The 25,307-nt window shown below is 41.2% G+C and overlaps 1 protein-coding gene across 1 annotated transcript in view; it reads right to left on the reverse strand.

Annotated features, from left to right (window-relative positions):
• Positions 1 to 2,639: 2,639 nt before the first annotated feature.
• LOC140620502 (scavenger receptor cysteine-rich domain-containing protein DMBT1-like) overlaps positions 2,640 to 25,307 on the reverse strand; it is a 31,198-nt gene continuing 8,530 nt past the window's right edge. The window contains exons 3-10 of the mRNA XM_072804708.1: positions 17,513 to 17,830; positions 17,364 to 17,393; positions 13,702 to 13,770; positions 12,619 to 12,936; positions 12,148 to 12,156; positions 9,512 to 9,826; positions 3,316 to 3,387; positions 2,640 to 2,821 (exon numbers count right to left, since the gene is read on the reverse strand). Coding sequence (XP_072660809.1) covers positions 2,640 to 2,821; positions 3,316 to 3,387; positions 9,512 to 9,826; positions 12,148 to 12,156; positions 12,619 to 12,936; positions 13,702 to 13,770; positions 17,364 to 17,393; positions 17,513 to 17,830 — 1,313 coding nt within the window. The remainder of the gene's footprint in view (positions 2,822 to 3,315; positions 3,388 to 9,511; positions 9,827 to 12,147; positions 12,157 to 12,618; positions 12,937 to 13,701; positions 13,771 to 17,363; positions 17,394 to 17,512; positions 17,831 to 25,307) is intronic.

Consider the following 25,307-nt stretch of genomic DNA (forward strand, 5'->3'; position numbering starts at 1 on the left):
GAGCTGCCTTCTGAAAAATAAAACTATTCCCTGGTCAGATAATTGGGGAAAATGGTGGATACTTAACCCCTTTTGGAAACCCTCAAGTTAATTCTCAGAGTAAAATCCTTAGATGTACTGAGTTAAAACTACAATGAAAGTGAAAACTCATCCCATCAGTTCGACAGAAGCTTCTGATCTTCAGAATCAGAACCCTGGTTTGGATCTGTGTCAGTGTTACTATCCAGAATTCAGACTCCACACAGTGCATTTTAGGAAACACTGACATATCCTAATAACATAATCAAAGTAAAATTTTTCTTAGAAATGATGACTAATGCTCTTTTTTTCCTGTTCTTGTCTTTAGTAATAAGATGCCTTTTATTTTGAAACATTTAATCATGAAAATATATGCAGGATATAACGTACCAACCTATATTCTAAAAATTCTATTACTATACATCTAATTGTAGGCTAACCTAGAGCTAATAATTCAGTAGTTAAGGTAAAAATGGAAATACCAAAACACCAAACCAGAAGCAACTGAGTAAAAAGGAAAGAAAATCATTTCTTATACTTAAAAGAAAGATACTATATTTTTGGAGGGGGTTGCTGCCCATGTAATGTTAAGAATTTATTAAGCCGTAATGGTTTTTCATCCGATGGAATTTTTATAATAAATTTTAATTTATTAGAGATGAGTTTCTGTAGATGTAAAGCATATATGCCCCGATCCTTCTATCAACTTAGTTTCTTTTGTTTTCTGATTCTTATTGTAAGTGTGGAGTTACTGATACTTGTTGTTTTCCCTCACTGCTAACAGAGAGATTCTAATAGCTCCTCACTGCTGCCTAGGAGAAAGATTTCAGCAAGGAAAGAAGGAAGAAAAAGTCCTTCATTTCACTTAGATACGGAGAAATAGATACTATTTTGCTTCATCATGGTGCTCTTCACAAAAGAATTTTTTTTTTAAAGATTTTATTTATTTGAGAGAGAGAGAGAGAGCACATGAAAGAGCACAGCAGGGGGAGCAACAGAGGCAGAGGGAGAAGCAGGCTTTTCGCTGAGCAGGGAGCATAATATGGGGCTCAATCCCAGGACCCTGAGATCATGACCTGAGCCGAAGGCAGACACTCAACCAACTAAGCCACCCAGTCGCCCTGCAGATCAAATTTTAATAAAGGAGAAATAATCTGTGAGGTTATTTCTGTCTGGGAAAGGGTCTGCAATTCTGACAGTCGTTTTATTTGTTGCCCTGGCTAAGATATTGACATTCTGCATTCTAGAATGTTCTACAAAAAACGATGGGTTTCTCTGTTAAGCCCTCAGTGATCTTCAACACATCCCAGTTCCCTATACGGAAGAGATAAAAAGCAGAATTCACTGCCTTGTTGGATTTCTTAAAGAGTTTCATGGTCTGTTTTTCACTGTACGAGGTTCTCTAGCTTACAAAACAGGAGTAGAGACATAATACAGCACAATATAGTACAATACAAAATAATACAAATAATATAAGTAGTAATATTTCTCTAATATACAGGTTCTTTTGTGATCAGTTAGCATATACATGTGAGTGAAATTGCAGTGAAAATGTGCACTGTTAGCATAATCACAAGGAGACTATGCTCAGAAGGTAAGGTAAGGAAGCCTGCAAAGAGGTTGTAAGTCAAGCTCCCCTACAAGTCCTAGTTCTCCTGGGCTGTCAATATTTGCTCGGTGGACACCCTCCCCCACCCCCCACTCCTGCCATCATGCTGGAAAAGCATGGAAACACCAAAGTGTGGCTATTACCTACTATATATATATTTTAAGATTTTATTTATTTAGAGAGAGAGCAAGTAAGCGAGGGGAGGAGCAGAGGGGGAGGCAACAAGAATCTCTGGCAGACTCTACGCTGAGCACAGAGCCTGATGCAGGGCTCCATCCAAGCACCATGAGATCGTGACCTGAGCAGAAACCAAGAGTCGGAGGCTTAACCAACTGGGCCACTCAGACTCCTCTACCTACTATTCTTAACTGAGTCCCACCAGGAACTGAGTGCACTGTTCCCCAAAAGATGAACCTCTCTTTTCAGCAAGGCTCTAGTGAGCTACTTTGGTCCAAAAATGGACCGACTTGCTGTGAGCCATCGCTGCTAACAGGCAGCCTGGCTTCCTGAGATCCCAACTCTGAGAATGTGGCCTTGGAACAGCTCTCACCACAGTTAATCAATTCTGCATGCCCCCCCTCCCGCCCCAAGCTGTAAAGTAAGTCAAAATCTACCCACACCTCTGATTTGAAACAGCCTTATGGTGGGCAAAAGTGTCACATCCTCCCTCTCCCCCAAATGGCCTTGGGGGGTTATGGTGTGGACTGAGACATGCTAGTTATTCAGAACAACCCAGAGGAGTAAACAGACTCAACCATCAGATATGGTGGGCACACTGCCTGGGCCCAGGTGACTTTTAAAGGCCCCCAAAATATCTTAATTTCTCTCAAAATTAGGAAAAAAAGAGGACTACAATATAGTCTGCTTTCCACTTGTCTTAATACCAATGCAGTCATAAAATAAAACTAAATGTATATATATTTATGGAGAAAGGGGTCCCTGAAGGCAAAAGTGTCTAAGGACCCCAGGGATGTCAAGAAGCAGCTCAAGCCGGGGTCTGAAACAGAGGAGGTCATGTGTAACTGCTGCATGATGCCCTTTTAGAAGACACCAGAATGGCTACACCAATCTTCAGATGCCAAAATGGCACAATGGGGTTTTCCTCTTTGTAACACAGATGTGCAGGCAAGTCCACCAGGGTGAGGAAGGAAGGAACAGATCGGGGCTCATTCCTGATACAGAGTGCTAGGTATACTAAAGGGATACATTTTGCCTAACTGTCACACTGGAAAATATAAATTGGAAAGATTTCCCATTAGGAATTTTGTACTAAAAACTACAGAGTAAGTCATGACCTACGGTTGAGTCCCCAGTTTCCTGGCTATGGTCTTAATGTGCCTCCACCACAGCAATTAGACTTGTGAGAATGTTGTCTTCCCAGTAGTGCAGAGACAGTTTTGGACATACTGTTCCTTGACCCAAAATGCTAGTAGTCACATAGGTTTGGAGTTAGGCTGATACGTGCCCAGATCTTAACATCATCATGGTGTAGATGGACGACTCTAGGAAATGATCCTTTCTGTGTCTCATTTCACGAAACAATGAGAGTTGTGAGGAGAATAACCCTGGTAGATTGTTGTGAGCGTTCAATGAACTGTCAGTTCTATGAACACATCTGATCCTCTGTTTTATCACATTTTGGTTGTTCCACAAACATTTCTCTTTCCCCCATTTTCCCAAGGACTTACCTGTCGGTGGCGTAGGGGTGGAAAGCAGGGCTGCAGGCTCTGATGTGACTATGGCTGCAAATAATCCATCACCTGTCAGTGGGGACAAACAGAAGCATCTCCAGTAATTGGGACGTCCCCTTATCTCAACTTCAGAAAGACCAAGGTTCAAACACCAACCCAACTTGAAGGTCACAGTCAAACACTAATGTCAGTTCCTGGCTCTGCTCCTATGCAGGCAAGGAGTCCTCCCAAGGCTGTGGTCAGCCCTTGGCATGGCATCGGGTCTGGGAAGGGGCCAGCCCAGTGTTTAGTACACGGTGCCCTTCCTCTAGTCCCTGTAGAGCAAATGACAACCGACCTGCTGGAGTAGTTGTCACAGGAAGTGTAGCAGGCTCTGCGGTGGGCTCGGCTGCTGTCAGCACTTCACCTGTGTGTGTAAAGCAAAGAGAGGTCTTGTCCACTTGCCCCACCCCACACCGGGAGAGTGAACTTCCAACAAGCCCAAAGAGGATGTTAGGCACAAGTCTGTCCTATTAGGGGTTTTGGTCTTCATTCCCACTTCCTTCCCTGCCACAATCATCGAACACTGGATATCAGACTTCACTGTGGGATGAAAATGTTCAAACCTGGACAGTGTTGCCCTTAGTACACTCCATGTCACTAAGTGTCCACAGAACCAATTGTGGATTTTTTTCCCCTTTTCTGTTGAGGAGCAATCCAGCTGTGTTCTGCTACAGGGACACACAGTTAATAAAATGGCTGAACAGTGTCCATTTAGATTTGTGGGGGGCTTTACCTGGGCTCTCAGTAGCCTAAGCCATGTGAGGCTTCCATAGGGTATTAAGGCAGCCCTGGTTTCGTCTTATTAACTCATAAAAACGGTAATAGAGTACTGTTTTGCTTCCCTTTTTAAAACAGCTTTTTCAAGGTATCCTTGATATCCTTGATATCCATGCACATATTCAATGTGTAAGGCTTGTTGGGATCCAAACACTCATGACACTATTGCCAGAGTCTTGGTAACAGACACATCCAGCACTGTCTAGAATTTCTCTGTGTTTTTCCCCTCTTTTGTGTGTGTGTGTGTGAACACTTAACACAATGTGTATCCTCTTGACAAAGTTTGAAGTGCACAATACTGTATTGTTAACTATCAGCTTTATGTTGTAGGACGGGTCTCTAGCATTTATTCACCTAGCATAACTGAAACTTCATACCCATTAAACTCCCTGTTTCCCCCTCCACCCCTGACATTCCCCATTCTATTATCTGCTTCTGTGAGTTTGACTGTTTAGATACCTCAATAAGTGAAATCATGCAGTATTTATCCTTCTGTGACTAGCTTTTTTCACTTAGTATTATGTCCTCCAGGTTCATCTATGTTGTTACAAATGGCAGAATTTCCTTCTTTTTTTTAAGGCTGAATAATATTTCATTGTATGTATACACCACATGTTCTTTATTGGATCATCTGTTGATGGACACGTGGATTTTTTTTCTGTATCTTGGCTATTGTGAATGGTGCTACAGTGAACAAGGCAGTGCAGTTATCTCTTTGAGATCCTGATTTCAATTCTTTGGATATGTTAAGCAGAAGTTGGATTGGTAGACCATATGGTAGTTCTATTTTTTAATTTTTAAAGAAATCTTTGAGATGCTTTCTAGAGCAGCTGAACCATTTTACATTTCTACTAACAGCATACAAAGGTCCCAATTTCTCCACAACCTCACCAATACTTGTCATCTCTCTTTTTAAAAATGGTAGCCACCCTGGGATGACTAGGTGAATTAGTCAGTTAAGTGTTCAGTGAAGTGTCTGACTCTTGATTTCAGCTCTGGTCATGACCTCAGGGTCATGAGATCGAGCCTGACATCAGGCTTTCTGCTCAGCATGGAGTCTGCTTGAGATTCTCTCCTTCCTCTCCCTCTGCACATCTCCCTTGTGCACAAGAGCTCTCTCTCTCAAATAAATAAATCTAAAAAAAAAAAAAAAACCAGTAGCCATCCTAACAGATGTGAGGTGATATCTTATTGTAGTTTTGACTTGCAATTCCCTAATACTTAGTGCTGTTGAGTACTTTTCATATATCTGTTGAATATTTTTATGTCTTCTTTGGAGAAATGTCTGTTTGAGTCTTTTGCCCATTTTTAAAATCTGACTATTTGATTTTTTCCCTAGTAAGTTCTAGGAGTTCCATATGGATTTTGGAAATTAACCACTTAGCAGATAGATGGTTTGCAAATATTTTCTTCCATTTCATAGATTGCCTTTTAATTCTGTTGATTGTTACTTCTGGTATGTAGAAACTTTTCAGGATGATACAGTCCCACTTCCCTATTTTTGTTTTCGTTGCCTGTGGTTTGGGTGTCATATTGAAGAAGTTATTGCCAAGACTAGTGTGAAAAAGACTTTCCCCTATGTTTTCTTCTAGGAATTTTATAATTTCAGGTATAACACCGGGTATATATAACACCAGGTATATTTAAGTCTTTAATCTATTTTGAGTTTAATTTTTGTGTATGGTATAAGGTAGGGGTCCAGTTTCATTTTTTTGCATATGGATATTCAGTTTTCCCAATATCATTTGTTGGAGAGACAGTCCTTTTTCTATTGTGTGTTCTTGGTACCCTTATCAAAGATTAGTTGACTAAGTATGTATGGGTTTATTTCTGGGTTCTCTATTCTCTTCCTTTGATTGATATGCCTATCTTTATGCCAGTACCATAGTGTAGGTTTATAATACATTTTTTGAAATCAGGAAGTGTGATGCCTCCATCTTTGTTCTTTCTCTAGATCTCTTTAGCTATTCTGGTCTTTGTAGTTTCATATGAATTTTAGGGTTTTTTTTTCTATGTCTGTAAACATTGCTGTTGGGATTTTATTGGAAATTGCTTTGAGTCTGTAGATCTCTTTGTATATATATTAAGGTGTATATTTTAACAATATTAAGTCTTCCAATCCATGAACATGGGATGTCTTTATATTTATTAGTATTTCTTTTAATCTCATTTGCCAATGTTTTGTAGTTTTCAGTGTACAGATCGTTCACCACTTTGGTTAAACTTATTCCTAAGTATTTTGTTTTTGTTGATGCTATTGAAAATGGGATTGTCTTCTTAATTTTCTTTTTGAATGGCTCATTATTAGTGTAGAGAAGCACAATTAATTTTTTGTTTTTGTTGATTCTGTATCTTGTGACTTAACTGATTTTTTTTTAGTTATATATATTTTTTTCTGTGGAAAGAATTTTCTACGTATAGGATCATGCCATTTGGAAATAGAATCTTGCTTTTTCCTTTCCAATTTGAATTTCTTTTATTTCCTTTTCGTGTCTAATTGCTCTGGTTAGGACTTCTAGTGCTATATTAAATAGAAGTGGCAATAGTGAGCATCCTTGTCTTCTTTTGATCTTTAAGGGAAAGCTTTCAAATTTTCACCATTATGCATGATGTTAGCCATGGTCTTGTCATGTATGGCCTTTATTATGTTGAGGTACATTCTTCTATACATACTTTATTAAGCATTTTTAACATGGAAGGGTGCTAAATGCTTTTTCTGCATCATGGGATTTCTTTTTCTTTTTTTAAAAAAAGTAATTATTTTTTAAAATGGTTAATTTCAGTACAATTAACATACAGTAATATATTAGTTTCAAGTGTATAATATAGTGATTCAACAATTCTGTACATTACTCATTGTTTATCACAGTAAGTGTATTCTTAATCCCCTTCATCAGTTTCACCTATTTTTTTAAATCTTTAATTGTGTTAATGTGGCATAACACATTTATTGATTTGTATATGTTGGATTGTCTTTGCATCTCAGTGAAAATATCACTTGATCGTGATGTATGATCCTTTTAATGTGCTGTTGTATTATTTTCTTTTAGAAAAGATCTCAAACAATGAAAGAAAAATATTAGGATTTGATAAAGCTCAGTAGGGGATACCCAGGGGTTCATGATGCTATTCTTAACATTTGTCAGAGAGCTTAATACTCTTCATAGTATTATTTTATATATGTAAACAATTGACTAGCCACTTCATTATTGTCATCTGTTTAAATAATTTGTATCTAGACTATCTAGAAGTTGTTAAATCATCAAACATGCTATTTAAAATGTGCTAGAATAGAAAAAGGAAAACAATCACATAACTGACTTATTTTTTTTAGTTGGACATATGGGCCATTGTCCATGGAGTAAAGTAGAATTGGTCTTAGAATGTCAAAAGCACACAAGAAGTTTTACTCCTAGTAGTGAAGCCTCTAAGACTCAGTTCCAATCAGAGTAAAAAAGGGGACTCTGTGAGTGTGTGGCTACTGCCAGTGAGAATTTCACTATCAACCATTTTATTATGACTCCTATGTATCCTGTACTTAAGGAAATAGGCTTCACTGCTATCCTATCAAATTCCTACAGAGGGAGGAATGCCTCATTTTTATATATTGTGTCCTCTTCTAACCAGTTTTTTGTTCCTGTACTTTTCAGATTCTTAAAATTAAAAGGATGCTACATAATGAACATACAAATACCTACCGATATGTGAACCTATAAGCAGTTTTTAAAATATGTCTTGATCACCATAAATATTGCTTGGGAGAAATTAATTCAATATTAAAAGATTTTATTATAATTGAGCCTCTGAACCCTTTGGAGACAAATAAATATTCTCAATACCCAGGCTTTGTTTAAGCAAGTTCAGGAATTATTTAAGAGGTCTAGGTGATGCAATAAGAAAGTTGATTCCCCTTCTGCTCTGTGCCCCTCTGTATGATGTGATATCATGTGAATGACTGATAATTATTCCACCCTGAAGTGACTCAACCGCGCGGGATGACAGAGCTTCACAACCCCAGGAATCACCATTCACGTGTAACATGTGATGACATGGAGATGTAAATCACAGTGTAGTCTAGGAGGGTAATGCCCCCTGAAGTTGTTCAATGTGAAGACTCTGCTAACTAGGCTTAAAAAAGAGACATTCTAGGAAATAAAATCTTCAAAGCAAAAGAACTGAGCAAATGATGTATCAGATAAAGGACTAGTATCCAAGATCTATAAAGAACTTATTAAACTCAACAGCAAAGAAACAAACAATCCAATCATGAAATGGGCAAAAGACATGAACAGAAATCTCACAGAGGAAGACATAGACATGGCCAACATGCATATGAGAAAATGCTCTGCATCACTTGCCATCAGGGAAATACAAATCAAAACTACAATGAGATACCACCTCACACCAGTGAGAATGGGGAAAATTAACAAGGCAGGAAACAACAAATGTTGGAGAGGATGCGGAGAAAAGGGAACCCTCTTACACTGTTGGTGGGAATGTGAACTGGTGCAGCCACTCTGGAAAACTGTGTGGAGGTTCCTCAAACAGTTAAAAATAGACCTGCCCTACGACCCAGCAATTGCACTGTTGGGGATTTACCCCAAAGATACAGATGCAGTGAAACGCCAGGACACCTGCACCCCAATGTTTATAGCAGCAATGTCCACAATAGCCAAACTGTGGAAGGAGCCTCGGTGCCCATCGACAGATGATGGATAAAGAAGCTGTGGTCTATGTATCCAATGGAATATTCCTCAGCCATTAGAAACGACAAATACCCACCATTTGCTTCGACATGGATGGAACTGGAGGGTATTATGCTGAGTGAAATGAGTCAATCGGAGAAGGACAAACATTATATGGTCTCATTTATTTGGGGAATATAAAAAATAGTGAAAGGGAATAAAGCAGAAAGGAGAGAAAATGAGTGGGAAATATCAGAAAGGGAGATAGAACATAAGAGACTCCTAGCTCTGGGAAACGAACAAGGGGTGGTAGAAAGGGAGGTGGGCAGGGGGTGGGGGTGACTGGGTGATGGGCACTGAGGGGGCACTTGACAGGATGAGCAATGGGTGTTATGCTATATGTTGGCAAATTGAACTCCAAAAATAAATAAATAAATAAATAAATAAATAAATAAATAAATAAAACTGAGCAAAGAATGGACTGACCTGACAGTGTAGATGACGGGGTGGCAGTGTCAGTCTCTGTATTTGGAGTGGGACCTGGTGAATTATCAGCACCTGATTGCCAGAAGAAATACACATGCTAAGGTCTCTGGTGTTATTTATAACATAAAAGATCTTAAAATAATTTTTGATAAATGTCTGAAGGCAGACAAAGAACTGATGTTGTGTTAAAAATAGCCATCTACCTGTACAGACAACACCAGCATCCTCCAAGTGTCCGCAGTTGTGCCCGGCCTCACCGCTGTGCACACACTGCCCCAGGTGGCTCTCACTACCCACACACTGCACGTCATCCAGAACGATCTTCCCAGAGCCTGCCCCGAAGTGGGCACCTGTGGGGGCTGCCCTGGCCTGGCCACACTGCAGCTGGTGGCACACGACTGTGGCCTCGGCCAAGTCCCAGAGGTCATCACACACGGTCCCCCATGTGCCCTGGATGAGAACCTCCACTCGGCCTGAGCACCTTTCTGTGCCATTCACCAGCCTCACAGCCATCCAGGCTCCTGGAGAGGCACGTGGAGGAAGAGAGATATTGGAGAGCTAGCTCTCTAAAGTCAGGGAGATTTCCTATATTTGAGGTATGGCGCTAGGTGATAATAGCTCAAGTTTTCTAAAATGCTGCTTCTTGGTCACATAAACTTCATCACCTATATAGTAAAGAAACAGCCTTCATAGCTTCCTCACTTGACTTGGCTTTTCTATTTGTTCCTATTGAGAGAACTTGTCTTCTGCAGTGAATGAAGCCCAATAGACCTGGAAGTAAATATTCCCAGGTGATTTTCAAAGGAATTGTTTTTTGATTCCCTGGGGATGTTGTTCATATCAGAGATACAGCTTATGGAAATGTTAGTTCTGCCTTGAAGGCAAGGAGGCATTAGTTTATAAGCTACGGAGAAGGCCTAGATACAACTGGGAGATCAGTGTTGCTCAACTGGAGCATGCAGGGAAAATGGACAATCCAAATGACTAGTTTTTTTTTTTTGAGATTTTATTTATTTATTCGAAAGAGAGAGAGAGAGAGAGAGGGGGAGAGAGAGGCAGAGACACAGGCAGAGGGAGACGCAGGCTTCATGCAGGGAGCCCGACGTGGGACTCGATCCTGGGTCTCCAGGACCACACCCTGGGCTGAAGGTGGCACCGGGGCTGCCCCCAAATGACCAGTTAACATGTTATCTTTCATATCTTCTATTACTGGAAATTCTCTGTCATACTCAGCCTAATCATATACTTAACATATCACGTTTCCATATGATTTACTCAGATCATCTTGAGATGAGCAGTTAGGCCTTGTTCACACCTTCCTCCTCTAGTAACCCCAGGGGTAACTTTGATCCATATCATCAAGAAAAACAAGGCAAAACCAACACGATCCTTGTGGTTGGGCGTGTCTGGGTGATCCAACCTTCACCAGGTATGGTTGTTTAACTCTAGTGTCACACAGTGTCTTCTGTTCATGTGCCTTTTCTGAGCCTCTGTGTATGCATTTATGAAATGTGGGAGATCACATCTTCCTTTATGGTTATTGTGGAGGGACAATATTGTGAAGGCACATATTTCTGTGCATGGCACAGGCTAGACGCTCAGAAAACATGGAACACAACACAAGGCAAGTCACAGAGAGGCGTTACCTGCTGGTGTGAGTGTAGAGTGAAGGGTAGAAGGGCCTGTCCTGGCTATGGTAGCTGACAGTGCATCACCTGTAAATGGGTACAAACAAGAACATCACTTGTGACCAAGAGCCATTAACCCCACGGAGGAGAAGAAAATGCTTACAATGAGAACGTTCTGAAAATCTGGCATAGAATCTTCCAGTGGCTTCCCCCACAAAGTATTGGGCAGGGAAGCCCTCATTCTGCATGATCTTGACCCTTAGTTCTTCAGTTTATAAGATGAGAGTTTGGAATATTGCCCATGGCCTATACACTGTAGCTCTCATAATGCCCATGAGTCCATTTCTGGCTCTCTCCATTGCCATCTCCCTTCTTTCTCTTTTAGGAAGCCACCAGCCCTGTGCAATCATGAGGACAAGGGATTTGTATCAATGACTGGACTTTTTAGGCTTGCCCTAGGTGTTTGGCCAACTCATCTACATTCCGTGTAACCTATGTCATGTGTGATTTTGAGCCACTCTTGTTTCTCATTTTGCCTCATCAAACATCAGTCCAAATGACCTTACCGCCATAACATTATGGGGTCAATTGGGCCAAATCAGAGTTTAAAATGTCAGGGAGCCATAATCCAGCAAATGGGATACTTAATGTGGAGAGAGGATTTGTGGTTCCAGGGTTCATTGGCAAAGTGGAGTTAGTGGAGCTAACCTTAACTTTCAATAATAAAACCGCAGGTGCCATGGCTGCTGCCAGAGTAGATGGAGACCCAGCATAGGTCAGATGCTGGAGGAACAGTGCCCACAGCAGATGCCTCAGCATTGGGAGCTCTTCAGCCTTCCCCATCCTTGTAGGTTCTACAGACACCTATTTAAGTGAGTTCACCTCATTGCCAGCATCTGATAGGTAGTCAGATGTGCTGGGAATAATTTGATTTTTGTAGTACTTTTAACCTCTTTGGGTCCTTTTTTAGTTTTGTTGTTTTTTGTTTTGTTTTATTTTTGAGAAAGAGAAAGAGAGAGAGAGAGAGAGAGAGAGAGAACATGCCCAAGATTGGCAGGAGAGGGGCAGTGGGAGAGGGAGAGAGAAAATCCCAAGCAGGCTCCATGCTCAGTGCTGAGCCCGACATGGGGCTCAATCCCATGACCCTGAGATCATAACCTGAGCTGAAATCAACAGTTGGACGCCTAACCCACCCAGCCACTCAGCGACACTTTTGGGTCCTTTTTAAATTGATTAGATAGCAATGGATTGAACTCCCAAAGCAGTGGAATTTGGATTTCTCAGTAATACCTGTTTCTGACAAACAGAAAAGGAACATTTTGAGAATCTCAGGTGTAGGATAAGCATCTTGTTTTGTAAAAGTCCTGCCCCTCCTTATTCTTAGGTGCACAGTGTTTGCACATTAAAGAGGAGTCAGGTGGCTTTGCCATCTCTCAGTACCACAACCAGAGTGTAGATGTAGGAAGTGTCTTCTAGAGGGTGAGTAGAACCAAACCAAATGCAGCAAGCAAAGATGACTCACCTATGAGTGTGTACACTGAGGAAGGGGCTTCAGACCCTGGGCTGGCACTGGGGGCTGGTGGACCATCAGTACCTGAAGATTGAATGGCATCAGCATGGCTTCTAATAATAAGGCTTACCATATGGGGCTTGTTCAATACATGGGAATGATAGCCTCTCACCTGCACAGATGACGCCGGCATCCTCCAGGTGCCCGCAGTTGTGCCCAGCCTCACCCCTGTGCACACACTGCCCCAGGTGGCTCTCACTGCCTATACACTGCACGTCATCCAGAACGATCTTCCCAGAGCCTGCCCCGAAGTGGGCACCTGTGGGGGCCTCCCTGGCCTGGCCACACTGCAGCTGGTGGCACACAACCGTGGCCTCAGCCAAGTCCCAGAGGTCATCACACACGGTCCCCCATGTGCCCTGGATGAGAACCTCCACTCGGCCTGAGCACCTTCCTGTGCCGTTCACCAACCTCAGGGCCATCCAGGCTCCTGGGGAGGCACATGGAGGAAGAACACTGGAGGACTTGCCTTCCCAACTCTGGAAGGTTTGCTTCATCCTTTGCATTCCTTGATGGGTCATATCCTAATTAATACATATGCAAGACCGCACAGTCCCCATGTACCCACACAATAATAGGTAGAACAACCTTAAATTTCAAATCCTTTCCATGAGTCTTTACTGAACCCCTCTCTCAATATATGAAACTCTCTTTAAGAATTTTCCAGAATTCTTAAATCCTCCTAATCATTTTATCTATATGTTATTCCTCTGCAATGAATAGGGTAGAAATCTGAGATGTCAATACATCAATGAAATAGGAAACTATACTATCCATATGCAGGTCATGGCTAAATAGACCCCTTTTTGGCCAGACTGCATTAGTCTTGCAGCAACTTGGTGCCTTTGGCCCCATAATCTTTTTTATGGTTATACTCTGTAAAGGAAATTGAGACAGAAACTAACATTTGTTGTTTGTATGTTAAGTGCCAGAGCCTTAGGCAACCACTAATTTAAACATTCCTTTCTTAATCTTTTACAAACCCATGTGTAGGGCATGGGTTTCTATCTTACAGATGAAGAAGTTAAGAAAAAGAAAAGGTGAAAAATGATCAAGAAAATTGCTCTAAATGCTATAACTTGTAAGTGGGCCAACTTTCCCTTTAACTCTGCCTGTGGTTTCTCCCCAGCTTGGAGAAATGCCTCTCTCCATGTTTTCCATCATCCATTAATTTCTCAGGAACAGCTTCTCATACCTGTAGGTGGAGGAGGTGGCGTCAAGTCCTTGGGGACTGTGATCAGTGAGAGCTCTGAGAAATTGTCAGCTAGGAGGAACCACAAAGCTAGGTCACCATCAATCAGTCAAGAAGGAAGAAGAAAGCAAGCACACTGTTGGAAGGACCCATTATAAGACCCTTCTGGAACTTTTGTTTTCTTTCTTTTGATTCATCTAAGCAAGTCACCATCATTACCATCAAATAAAATCATTTAGCTTTTTAGACATGTGTTAGATATTCATGGTAAACTTATCCTTGAATCCTTGGCTCAGTGGAAATAAATCCTTAAGAAACAGAAGATAAACTTAAGAACATCATACTTTAGGAGACCTCAAGGCCATAAATTCAGCCTCTGCAAATTAATAATGCTGTGTGCCACCATTAATAACAAATACTTACTTAATACAAAGAAGCTGAGATTGAGTGCCTGCATTTAAAGGGCTTATAATTCACTCAGAAGCTAGAATAAGCATACAAGTAACTGTAATATGAGGTGGGTTATGAGGGATGTCAACAGAAAAGTCACAAATGTACAGGATATGTTTTCTTGTGGAGACCAGGGGATGCTACCTTGAGAAATGCATGGAGGGGGAGTGGGGAGAGCTCCTCTTAGGAAGCACAGGTATTGGAGGATAGCAACCTTGAATTCAGACATTCAGGAACATGAGGGAACAGGTGTTTTAATTTTTAAATAGGATTTTCTTTTTAAGTAATCTCTACACCTGAAGTGGGGCTCGAACTCACAACCCCAAGATCAAGAGTTGCATGCTCCACTGACTGAGCCAGCCATGTGCCCCACATTTTAATTTGATTAGAATATTGTGGTAGCATATGTATTAATCCCCAATACCTGGATTTTACATTTTCCTTACTGATATTATGCAGAAAACTTCCTAAGAGATGATACATAAAGAAAAGGGATTTGGATCAAATATATTTCATGAGCATGGCCTGCTATGATTTCTAGTGGGGATTTTATAGGATTAATTGTATATTAAAGGTTCCTAGACATTCTGTAGTAAAGAAATCTGTTTAGTTTGTTTAACATAGTGTTTCCTAAATTCATCATGCCATAGAGTGTGTGTGTGTGTGTGTGTGTGTGTGTGTGTACAATTCATCTTGTTGTTGATCTAGTAGTTCTGGGAACATATTCTCAGAAACATCTTTATGTCAAGGATTCTGGTAGAGACTGGAGACTCTTGGCAATGTTTGCTATTAATTTTCCATTATTATTCTTATTTCTAGAAATACAAAATAACTTGTAAACTTGAATAAATTATAAGATATAAGGCTTCAGTATAAACTAAAAAAAAGCTGCATTTTCAGGTACCTATTGGTGTTTGCTCTTCCTCAGAGGTAATGGATGCCATTGTCATTTCAGCAGCTACAATGAAAAGAAAACATGGATTAGTGATGAATAGCCCCCATAGGCACACAACTAAAGCTGAGAAAAGGGAAAGTTTTCTAACATGCCAAACCAATTTCTAGTATTTCTTGGTGAAATATAAAAGCCAGTTCTAAAGGGCTTTAGTGAATTTCCAGCCCACAGACAGGATTGTTCTAACCTGGGATCTAATTCTTACTTCACCACATATTACAAAGGAACATCTGTTTCCTGATCTGTAAAACTGGGAATCAAATCTGATAATGAACAGGAAAGAGCATTATAAACAAAGAAATGAACAAATTGAAAAATTACCATAACATAACCATTAAAAAGTACACAAACTAAAAATAACTAGAGAAGTGATTCATAAATATGAAGTTTGACTTACTAGATAGAATAGTTTTTTCTGGTAATAGTGATGGTGCTGGTGCTGGTAACAAGGATGTGGATAATGATGGCATTGAGGAAGGTGATGATGGTGATGCTGGTGATGATGACAATGATAATGGTGATGATGACAATGATGATGGCAATGATAAAGGTGATGATGGTGACATTGGTGATGATGATGATAACAATGGTGATGATGGTGATGATAATGGTGATGATGACAGCAATGATGGCAGTGACAAAGGTGATGATGGTGACAATGGCGATGATGGTGATGACGATGATGATGACAATGGTGGAGATGACAACAATGGTGATGATGGTGATGATGACAATGGTGGTGATGATGATGACAATGGTGATGATGGTGATGATGACAACGAGGACAATGACAATGGTGCCGATGATGATGATGATGACGATGTTGAGAATGATGATGATGAAGATGATAGTAATTCTGCTTCTGTTTATTAGGTTAAGAAAGAGTCCTTATTTCTTTTAAGGCAGTGGTTTTCAAAGTGTGGTCCCCAGACCAGCATAAGCATTCTGGACTTGTTGGAAATGCAAATTCTCATACTCCACCCTAGACCCATTGAAGCAGAAGCTCTGGGGGTGTGGTCAAGCAATCTGTGTTTTAGTAAGCCCTTTGGGTAATTCTGATACACAATAAAGTAAAACATGAACTGCATTAGGATGAAAAAGAAATGATTGCAATGACCCCAGGGTTTTTCCTACTGTCAGAGGTACTCTAAAACACATAAGCATAAATTTTTAACTGATGTCATTTCTTCATGTGTTAGAAAGGATCAGGTCCCACAGACTCCAGAGGGATGATTTTCTGATTTAATTACTCTGGAAAGTAAATGGCAATTTTCTCTTAAATAAATCGTTTGTGGTGACTGATGGGCATAGTCATAGAAAACTATCCTAGGAGGAACCTGGGTGGCTTAGTGTGGTTGAGCATCTGCCTTTGGCTCAGGTCCTGACCCCCGGTCCTGGGATTGAGTCTTGCATCAGGCTCCCCGCAGGGAGCCTGCTTCTCCCTCTGCCTGTGTCTCTTCCTCTATCTCTGTGTCTCTCATGAGTAAATAAATTTTAAAAATCTTAAAAAAAAAAAAGAGAAAACTATCCTAGGTCAATGACCATTAATCACAGTCCTTCAATGGCCCCATAAGAGTCCTGTCTTGCCTGTAGCTGCCTGGTAATTTCACTCTGATTTAGGAAGATTCCTGCACCTGAGTTATTGGGTAGTTAACTGATTGCTGAACTCCTTCTTTGCTGATATTGCTCCTCACTGTTGAGCTCTCCACCAAGCTGCACCCTAAATGGTGCCTGGGTTTACCCTCAGGCAGCTGTGCAGAAGAAGGATCATTCCAGCCAAGATTAGCAGGTTTCATCAAGGAGAGCCTAAGTGCATGAGAGCAAGGTCAGAACCACATGCCGGGATCCCTGGGTGGCACAGCGGTTTGGCGCCTGCCTTTGGACCAGGGCGTGATCCTGGAGACCTGGGATTGAATCCCACGTCGGGCTCCCGGCATGGAGCCTGCTTCTCCCTCTGCCTATGTCTCTGCCTCTCTCTCTCTCTCTCTCTCTCTCTTTCTGTGTGACTATCATAAATAAATTAAAAAAAAAAAAAAGAACCACATGCCCATGTTCTGAGTTCTCTGTGTTATGGTGGATTGACTATAGACTGGGAAAACCTTTTAGGCTTCAAGCGATCTGGACCAATCAAACCAACTTCTATAAACTGCTCTCAGCTTGATTTAGCAGGGTCATTTCATTCCACTTCTATCATACATTTAAATATTAGCCACCCAGAACTAGAACTAAGAATGGGTTTAGAAATGGCTCAAATCAGTCTTACCTGGAGGGGAGGGGCTTGTCGTCAGAGAACCTGTTAGTGTAAAAAGAGGAAACCATCACCCTCACTGGATGGGGCCGCTGGCTCATTGCTCAGTTGCAGTAATAACGCATTCTATTCAGAGTCATTCAGAACGCACAAAGACCCCTTACCTAAGCAGATGGCTCCAGCATCCTCCTCGTGACCACAGTTGTGAGTGAACCAGGCATCGTGATCACACAGGGCCAAGTGGCTCTCCTCACCACTGCAGTGCACATTGTCCAAGAGAATGTTTCCAGAGCCTGGGCCAAAGTGAGTCCCCAAGGGGGCAGACACTGCCTGGCCACACCCAAGCTGCCTGCACACAACGTGCACCTCCTTCAGATCCCAGCTGCCACCACACACAGACCCCCAGGTGCCCTGGTAGAAAACTTCCACCCGTCCAGAGCATCTTCCGGTGCCATTTACCAGCCTCAGTGTGGGCCAGTCTTCTGTGGAAACCAAAATTAAGTGAAGCTTTTGAAACTTCCCTCTTGAACTCATCCTATCTGCCTTGCTTACAAATTAAGGGGAATCTTGTGATTACTCCACAAGTATAAGAGCATTTTAGGAAAATACTGCTTAGTGAGTACATCACTGTCCTATGCACTTTTTCCGAACTTTATAATGCTTTGCTAGAACAGGAGGAGAGTGAGAATGATCAGGTGCCAAAGTGATGGGAGGCCCAGACCTGTCCTGGAGCCTGTGATCTTTCTTCCTTTCACTAGTCTTTCCTGGGCACCTCTGAGGCCTCTAACTGCAGCCACCAGGCTCCTTCTCCTTCTCACCACCCAATCCCATCGTAGTGACCCCCTGCAGTCTTCAAGGGCACTAGTGCATCCTGTGGGGAAAGCTGCAGACCTGATGGGCTGGGCCAAGGAACACTGGCTCTGCGGCTGGAAGACAGTGAGTCAACCACAGGTAGACCTGGAACAGCATGGAAACAGTGATTAGATCCAAAACTCTGAACTATAGGAAACAAACTGAGGCATGCTGGATGAGAGGTGGCTGGAGGAATGGGATAACTGAGTGATGGGCATTAAGGAAGACTTGATGTAATGAGCATTGGGTGTTATATGCAACTGATGAATCACGGAACTCTACCTCTGAAACTAGTAATACAGATTATGTTGATTAATTGACTTTAAATTAAAAGAATTGTTGAATGCCTACTAAAAAAATAACTGAAACTTCTTTTCTTGAGACAGACACAGGACAACATGCCAGAAAAGGATTCAACTGGTGAAGAGCCACCGGGTATGCCACACCTTTCCAAAACATCTGGACTAGCCACACAGTCATGAAAAATGACTTTCTAATGAGGTGGAAGTCAAGTTCAGGCTGCTGATAGAAAGCTCCTAAATGTGATCCTGCTGCCCTCAAATGCCTCACTTTCTTTAGCCCTACATCAACTCCAGGTCTGTATAAGGTGCTCCACAGTAGTAAAGTAAGTCATTGATGAATTGAGCAAAAGTTTTAAAAGGATTGTATTTATAAGGTTGCCAATTATCTTGGATGACCCCACATAGGACATCATATAACCTAATGGCACGACCCATCTGTTTGTACCTCCCATCTGGATAGTGAGGACCTGGTGATAAAATCGTTGTCCTACCTGATATGATAGTTGGTAACTTTTCATTATCTGCTGAGGCTGAAAAAATATTTTTAGAAAGATTTGGCTTCATTTGGCTGCATAGTTTGCTCACCTGTGAAATACTAATACTTCTATCTGAGAAGGGATATTAGTACAAGTAGGGGTTATTGGCATTTTCCAGAATTATGCCTGTGTCCTTGAGCAGAGGGATTTGTCTCTACTCTACACTCTGCACTGACTAGCAGAATGGTTCTTAGCCAAGACCAAAGTTACTCCAAGAGGGGTTAAATAGTCTGTCCACACATGCACCACTTGCATATTCTTTTATTGATTCAATAAACTTCGTTGGGTGCTTATCATGTGCCAACTCCTATGATAGCTGCTAGAGGTACAATGATGAGCAAGAGAGACAAAACCTTTGTCCTCATGGAGCATAAAATCTGGTGTTGAAGCTGACAATGGCATCCTTTGTCCCTAGATCCTTTGGTAGTGAATTTTCCATGGCCCTAAGCTTCAGTTCATCCTAATGGGCTCGAATGTTGGAAGTGGCAAATACAAGATATCATACCCATTTTTGGTGGTTGTAACTCATAGCTTGTTGGCCTCCCTGATGATATGGTTGAGTGGTTAATATCTTCTGGGATGGTGGTAGTTGAGAGTTGGGAAACAATACAAGGAAAATGACTCCTGATGTTTGATATCAAATGGAAAGAGAAATACTTTTTAAAATTTGCTTCACATTTTCAGGAAAATTCAATTAGCTCTATATGAGCTCGTTCAACATAGAGAATTTTATTTTATTTTATTTTATTTTATTTTATTTTATTTTTTTATTATTTTTTTTAACAGAGAGAATTTTAAAGGGAACAGCAGCCTTGAAGATATTATGCCAGACACAAAAGACCACATATTGCATGTTTCCATTTATGTGAAATATGCAGAACAGGTAAATTTGTAGAGATAGAAAGTAAGTTGGGAGTGCCGGGTGCTGGGGGAGGAATTTTGACAAAATGGCCATGATTATAAGCAAAGAGCAAAAATGCTGTTCCCTGTTTATCCAGCTTAGCAGTCATGGAGCAGAACCCCTCTTCCTTGAATGGTGCTTTTCCACAGGACATACCTCAAGGTACTGAAGCCTACACTCAGGTGGCATGACTGCACCATCTTTCCACCAAGTACTTTACACAAACTCACTGATTTACTCCTTATAACTCTTTGAAATGCTTAGTTATCACTCCCATTTCAAATAAGGAAGCTGAATACAAAGAGGCAAAGAAAAACTGGTGAGGGACACATAGTTGGGAGGTGGGAAAGAATGACCCCAAACCCACCTGGCTCTGAGTGTTGTACTAGCAAGCAAATGGAATATGCCACTCAGGTTTCAAAAGAATCCTTTATCACTTAGACATGAGACCTAAGAATTTAATGTGTTTGCTCTCTCTCTCATTAATATTTGGAAGTGGACACAGATATGCAAACTGGGATCAGCCAGATGGGCTTCGTTTATCCAAGCATTTACTGATTTCTACATTTAACAAACACTGAAAGCCCATCAGACAGCAGGCATTGCTCTCAGGACTGTGTATTTGTGTGTGCAAGGGTGAGGTAGGGACAATGTCACGGATGAGAAACATATGGATTCTGCTCCAAGAGGTTGACCATGTCATTGGAGCAACGAAAAGACACATACAACAGTCAGGAAAGGAATAGGAGCTGAAAGTGAGGACAGTTACAGAGCTGGGAATCTAAAAGAGGGAAGTGCCATTGCGAGCTTGGGATGGGAAGGACCAGACAAGGCGTACAGGGGGCTGAAACTGGTGTCCTAGTGAGACACCAAAAGGCAATGGAGATGTGGGTGTGAGAGAAGTGCAAGAATAAGAAAATAAATGCAGACCCGGCTCAGAGATTAGCACATCTTTTTACTCTTAGCTTCCTTCATCTCAAATAGATCCTCGTGGTTTCTGAATAGCAGCAAGCCCAGCCAGGCTTTTAGTAGTTTAAGGATTTTAAAGTGGTTTAGAGAGTTAAGATAGTTCAGAGATAAAGCTCTAAGTTTCTGAAGTCAGATTGTCTGTATTAATCATTCCATTGACCTTGGGGACAATATGTAACCTAGTTGAATTTTCCCCATTTAGAAATGGGGGTGATAGAAGTTCCCTCCCCGGCTGTTGGGAAGATTAGATAAGAAAATCCATGTCAGGCGGTCATGGGGATGGATGTGGCATCAGGCAGTGCTGTCCAATAGTAATAAAGTGCAGGCCACATATGTAATTTAAAATGTTCTGTAACCACATTTTATTTTATTTATTTTTTAAAGATTTTATTTATTTATTCATGAGAGACAGAGAGAGAGAGAGAGAGAGGCAGAGACACAGGCAGAGGGAGAAGCTGGCTCCAGGCAGGGAGCCCGACATCGACTCTATCCCGTGTCTCCAGGATCACACCCTGAGCTGAAGGTGGCGCTAAACCTCTGAGCCCCCCGGGCTACCCAAGGTAGCCCCATTTTAAAAAGTAAAAAGAAACAGGCAAAATTAATATCAGTAATATGTCTTACTTTAACCCAATATATCCAAAATATTACCATTTCCACGTGTAATAAATACAAAGATGTTAGTGAGAGCAATTCTATATTCTTTTTATCATACCATGTCTTTGAAAGACCCAGTGTGGATTGGACATGCACAGCCGGTGTCAGTTCTGCTGAGCCCCATTTCAAGGAATTGGTAGCTACATGGATGGTGCAGATATGAGGGCTTATTCAGGGTTATCATCAACATTGTCAGAATATGGATTATTTGATGGTATAATTGAAATGTCAGTAGTTAGAGATGAATCAGCACAATGAAAAAACAAAATGGCCCAAATTTGTGACCACTATTCCCCACAACTAGGAGGAGGTGCCCCTTTTTTATGTGACTCGCTGCTACAGGAAAATGAGGTTTTTTCCAGGTTGAACACTTTCCTAACATAAGGCCAGATGTTGTAGTTTATTTCTTAAATTCAAAAGGTAGAAGGTGGGACACCTGGATGGCTCAGTGGTTGAGCGTCTGCCTTTGGCTCAGGGCATGATCCCAGAGTCCTGGGATCGAGTCCCACATCGGGCTCCCCACAGGGAGCCTGCTTCTCCCTCTGCCTATGTCTCTGCCTCTTTCTGTGTGTCTCTCATGGATAAATAAATAAAATCTTTAAAAAGAGGTAGAAGGATGACATTTTTAGTAACATCACTCTCTTACTCTGACACACATGCACAAATACCCCAACCTCTTTTCTTCTTCCTCTTTACATTTGTGAGACATGGGAAATGAGAAGCCTTGTGTTATGATGTTTTTTGATTGCAATGTCAGAGGCAATAAACATAAAGTGAAGCTGAACAGCATGAAATCCTGACTCTCTCAGGGTCCTCTTATCTTTTTTTCTCAAATTGTTCAATCTCAAATAGAATATCAGCAGTGTCTAGTGGTGGTGGCAGGATGGCTATCACGACAGGAGTTGCCTTAAATCCAGTAAGGGTGGTGGTGGCGGGTGGGGTGGGGAGTCCTACCGGGTGATGTTGAATGTGCCACAGTCACAGGAAAGAGCTGAGTTGAGTTGGGAGCGGGTAGAACTATAATAAAGAAACATCAGTTAGTAGTAGAAAGTAACTGTTTACGATGACTTAGCGATGTGGCCAGCCAGGGGCTCCCTGTGGTCTCACAAAAGGTTGTTTTGCTTCAACTCTGAAGTGACCACTGCATAAGTGATCACCTAGGTCACATCTCTGCTGCTGACCCTCAGCCCTGTGGAGCCTCAGCTCAATACTGCATCCCCTCATCCCCTCTCTCCCAGACTTAATGTCCAGGTGCAGATATTTGGTTTTGTGACAAGAATGCTGTGTATTGGATCTTAATATTCTCCCTAAGAATTGAGTGGTGGTCTGGACCTTCAGGATCCCCTCCCTGGTACTTACATTCACTTGCTCTGCTTATTTCCTTCCCCAGCCTGTTTCATTATTGACATGTGGCTCTATGGCTGGTGTAGGTATTGCCCTGGCATGAGAACTCTCCACAAATCCACATGACCCCATATTCCTCTCCTGTTTGTAGACCTGACTCTGCACCCTACATAGCCCTGGGAACCACTTACAATATCCCTGAAGAAACAACAGTGGGTGACAACATTGCTTTTCTCTTTGTACTGATTCAGGTAGATGCTACCCCTTTTCTATCACACCCTTCTTCTCTGCTTGCTTTCTGGGCCACCACATTTCAGCATACATCCTGAGATATGAGTCCATCTCTGTGCCACTGAGTGTAGCAACTACAGAATTGTATTTAAGTGTGGGAGGCCGAATACTGACCTCCTCAAAGATGTCCACATCCTAATACCTGGACCTTATGCCTATGTCATGTTACATGGCAAGGAGAATTAAGGCTGCAGATGGAATTAAGGTTGCTAATCAGGTGTCTTGAGATAAGGGACATTATCCCTATTATCCAGGTGAGCCCCATGTAATCATAAGCATTCTTAAAAGTGGAAACAAAGGCAGAAGAAGAGAGTCGGAGAGAAATCTGAAGACACTACCCTGTTGTCTTTGAAGATAGAGGGATGGGGCCATGAGCTGAGGAATACAGATGGCCTCTAGAAGCTAGAAAAAAGCAAGGAAATAGATCCTCCTCTAGAGTCTCCAGGATGAATGCAGCTTGGTTGACACCATGACTTTAATTCAATGAGATTTATTTTGAACTTCTGACCTCTGGAACTGTAAGATAATACATTTGCATTGTTTATGCCACTAAATTGGTAGCAGTTTGTTATAGCAGCCATTCGAAACTCATACAATAAGCAAATATTACATGTGATCAAGAGATGCTTCCTCCAAAGAAAATTCGAAATGTATCATTTATAAAAATTATAAGATTTTGGATATTCTCAGGGCAACTGACCAAAATGAAAACTTAAAGACAATTTAAAAAATACTTTGTTCAAAATGGCTCTAGTGTTTATTCAAAAACAGTGGCACTGTAATCTCACTTTTTTAGAAGTTAGTGAATCTATTGGGGGCAACACCCTGAAAATCAGCTCCCCATATACTCACAAGTAAGGGGCAGGTAATATTAAGTCACTCAGCAAAACAACTCAACAGTGACTCTTTCATTTATTTCTTTTCTGAATTTGGTTGGGTAATCAGAAATATTCCAGGAGAAAACAGCACAAAAATGTTCTTTTACAAAAAAAAAAAAAAAAAAAAAAAAAAGTTCTCTTACCTGATAATATGGTTGCTGAATTTCCATCACCTGTTGGTACAAATAAATGGACGTGTTTTTTTTATTCAATTAAATGGAATAACTTTTACTTTACCTACGTACTGATATTCCACAAATCTTTAATGTGACAGGTCTAAAATGTAACATGTAAAAGATAGTGAACTTCTGGCAAAATATAGTCCTTTGGACATGATAAAAACCTCAGAAGTGTTTGCCGATTTGATTGTTTTGAAGAGATTCTAGAGGCAATAGCTTTAACACGTGATGCTAGCTCCCCAGAATGCCCACACGTTGAGAGCAAGCCAACACTCCTAGAACGTGAGGCCCCCTGCCTGTCCAGGGAAGTGGTTCCCAACTGGAAAATAGGTTCCCATCCTGGGAAGCAGGATGACCATGCATCTCAGCTCATGCTTCCCACAGAACCCAGTGGCATCATATGTTCTTCCTGGACCCCTTTCTGTTAATTTCTGTTAATCTGAGTAAATATACCCTGCTATGGATTTCCAATGACTGGTGTAAAACACATATATCTGCATATCAAAACCAAAAAAAAATAAGAATACACATTTAGTGACAATATGGATGAAAGAGAAATAAGTAGAAAAACAAACAACAAATTCAACCAATAACCAACCAACCAACAAAACTCTCAGCTAATTATTAGACCCACTTATTCAACTAAGCTCTGAACTTCCTGGAATTTGAAGAGAGATGGAAGTCATGGTGCATAATGGAATTATACTTAATTAATAAGTTGTAAGAGACAGAATTGCCTGACAGGTGGTATCTTCCTAAAGGGAGTTATTGCCTTTGTTTTAGGACCACTGAGCATGTTAGTGACTAATACATTGTCTTCAATACCAATTTTATAGGAGAGGCAGAGTGCTAACACGTGTCTATTATTTTTTCATTCAATAGGCATTTATTCAGAAACTATTATGTGCCAGGAACTGTCCTTCGCTCTGACATAAACTTGCCAGAGCTCCTGCTCTCGTAAATTTACAGTGGACACTGAAGCTTGTAGTTCAAATCCAGCCCGGTGCCTGTTTCTGTAAATAAGTTTTTTTGGAACACAGGTATGCCCAGCTG

This window comes from Canis lupus, chromosome 29 (genome assembly GCF_048164855.1).
Source record: "Canis lupus baileyi chromosome 29, mCanLup2.hap1, whole genome shotgun sequence".
NCBI classification, from domain to species: domain Eukaryota; kingdom Metazoa; phylum Chordata; class Mammalia; order Carnivora; family Canidae; genus Canis; species Canis lupus.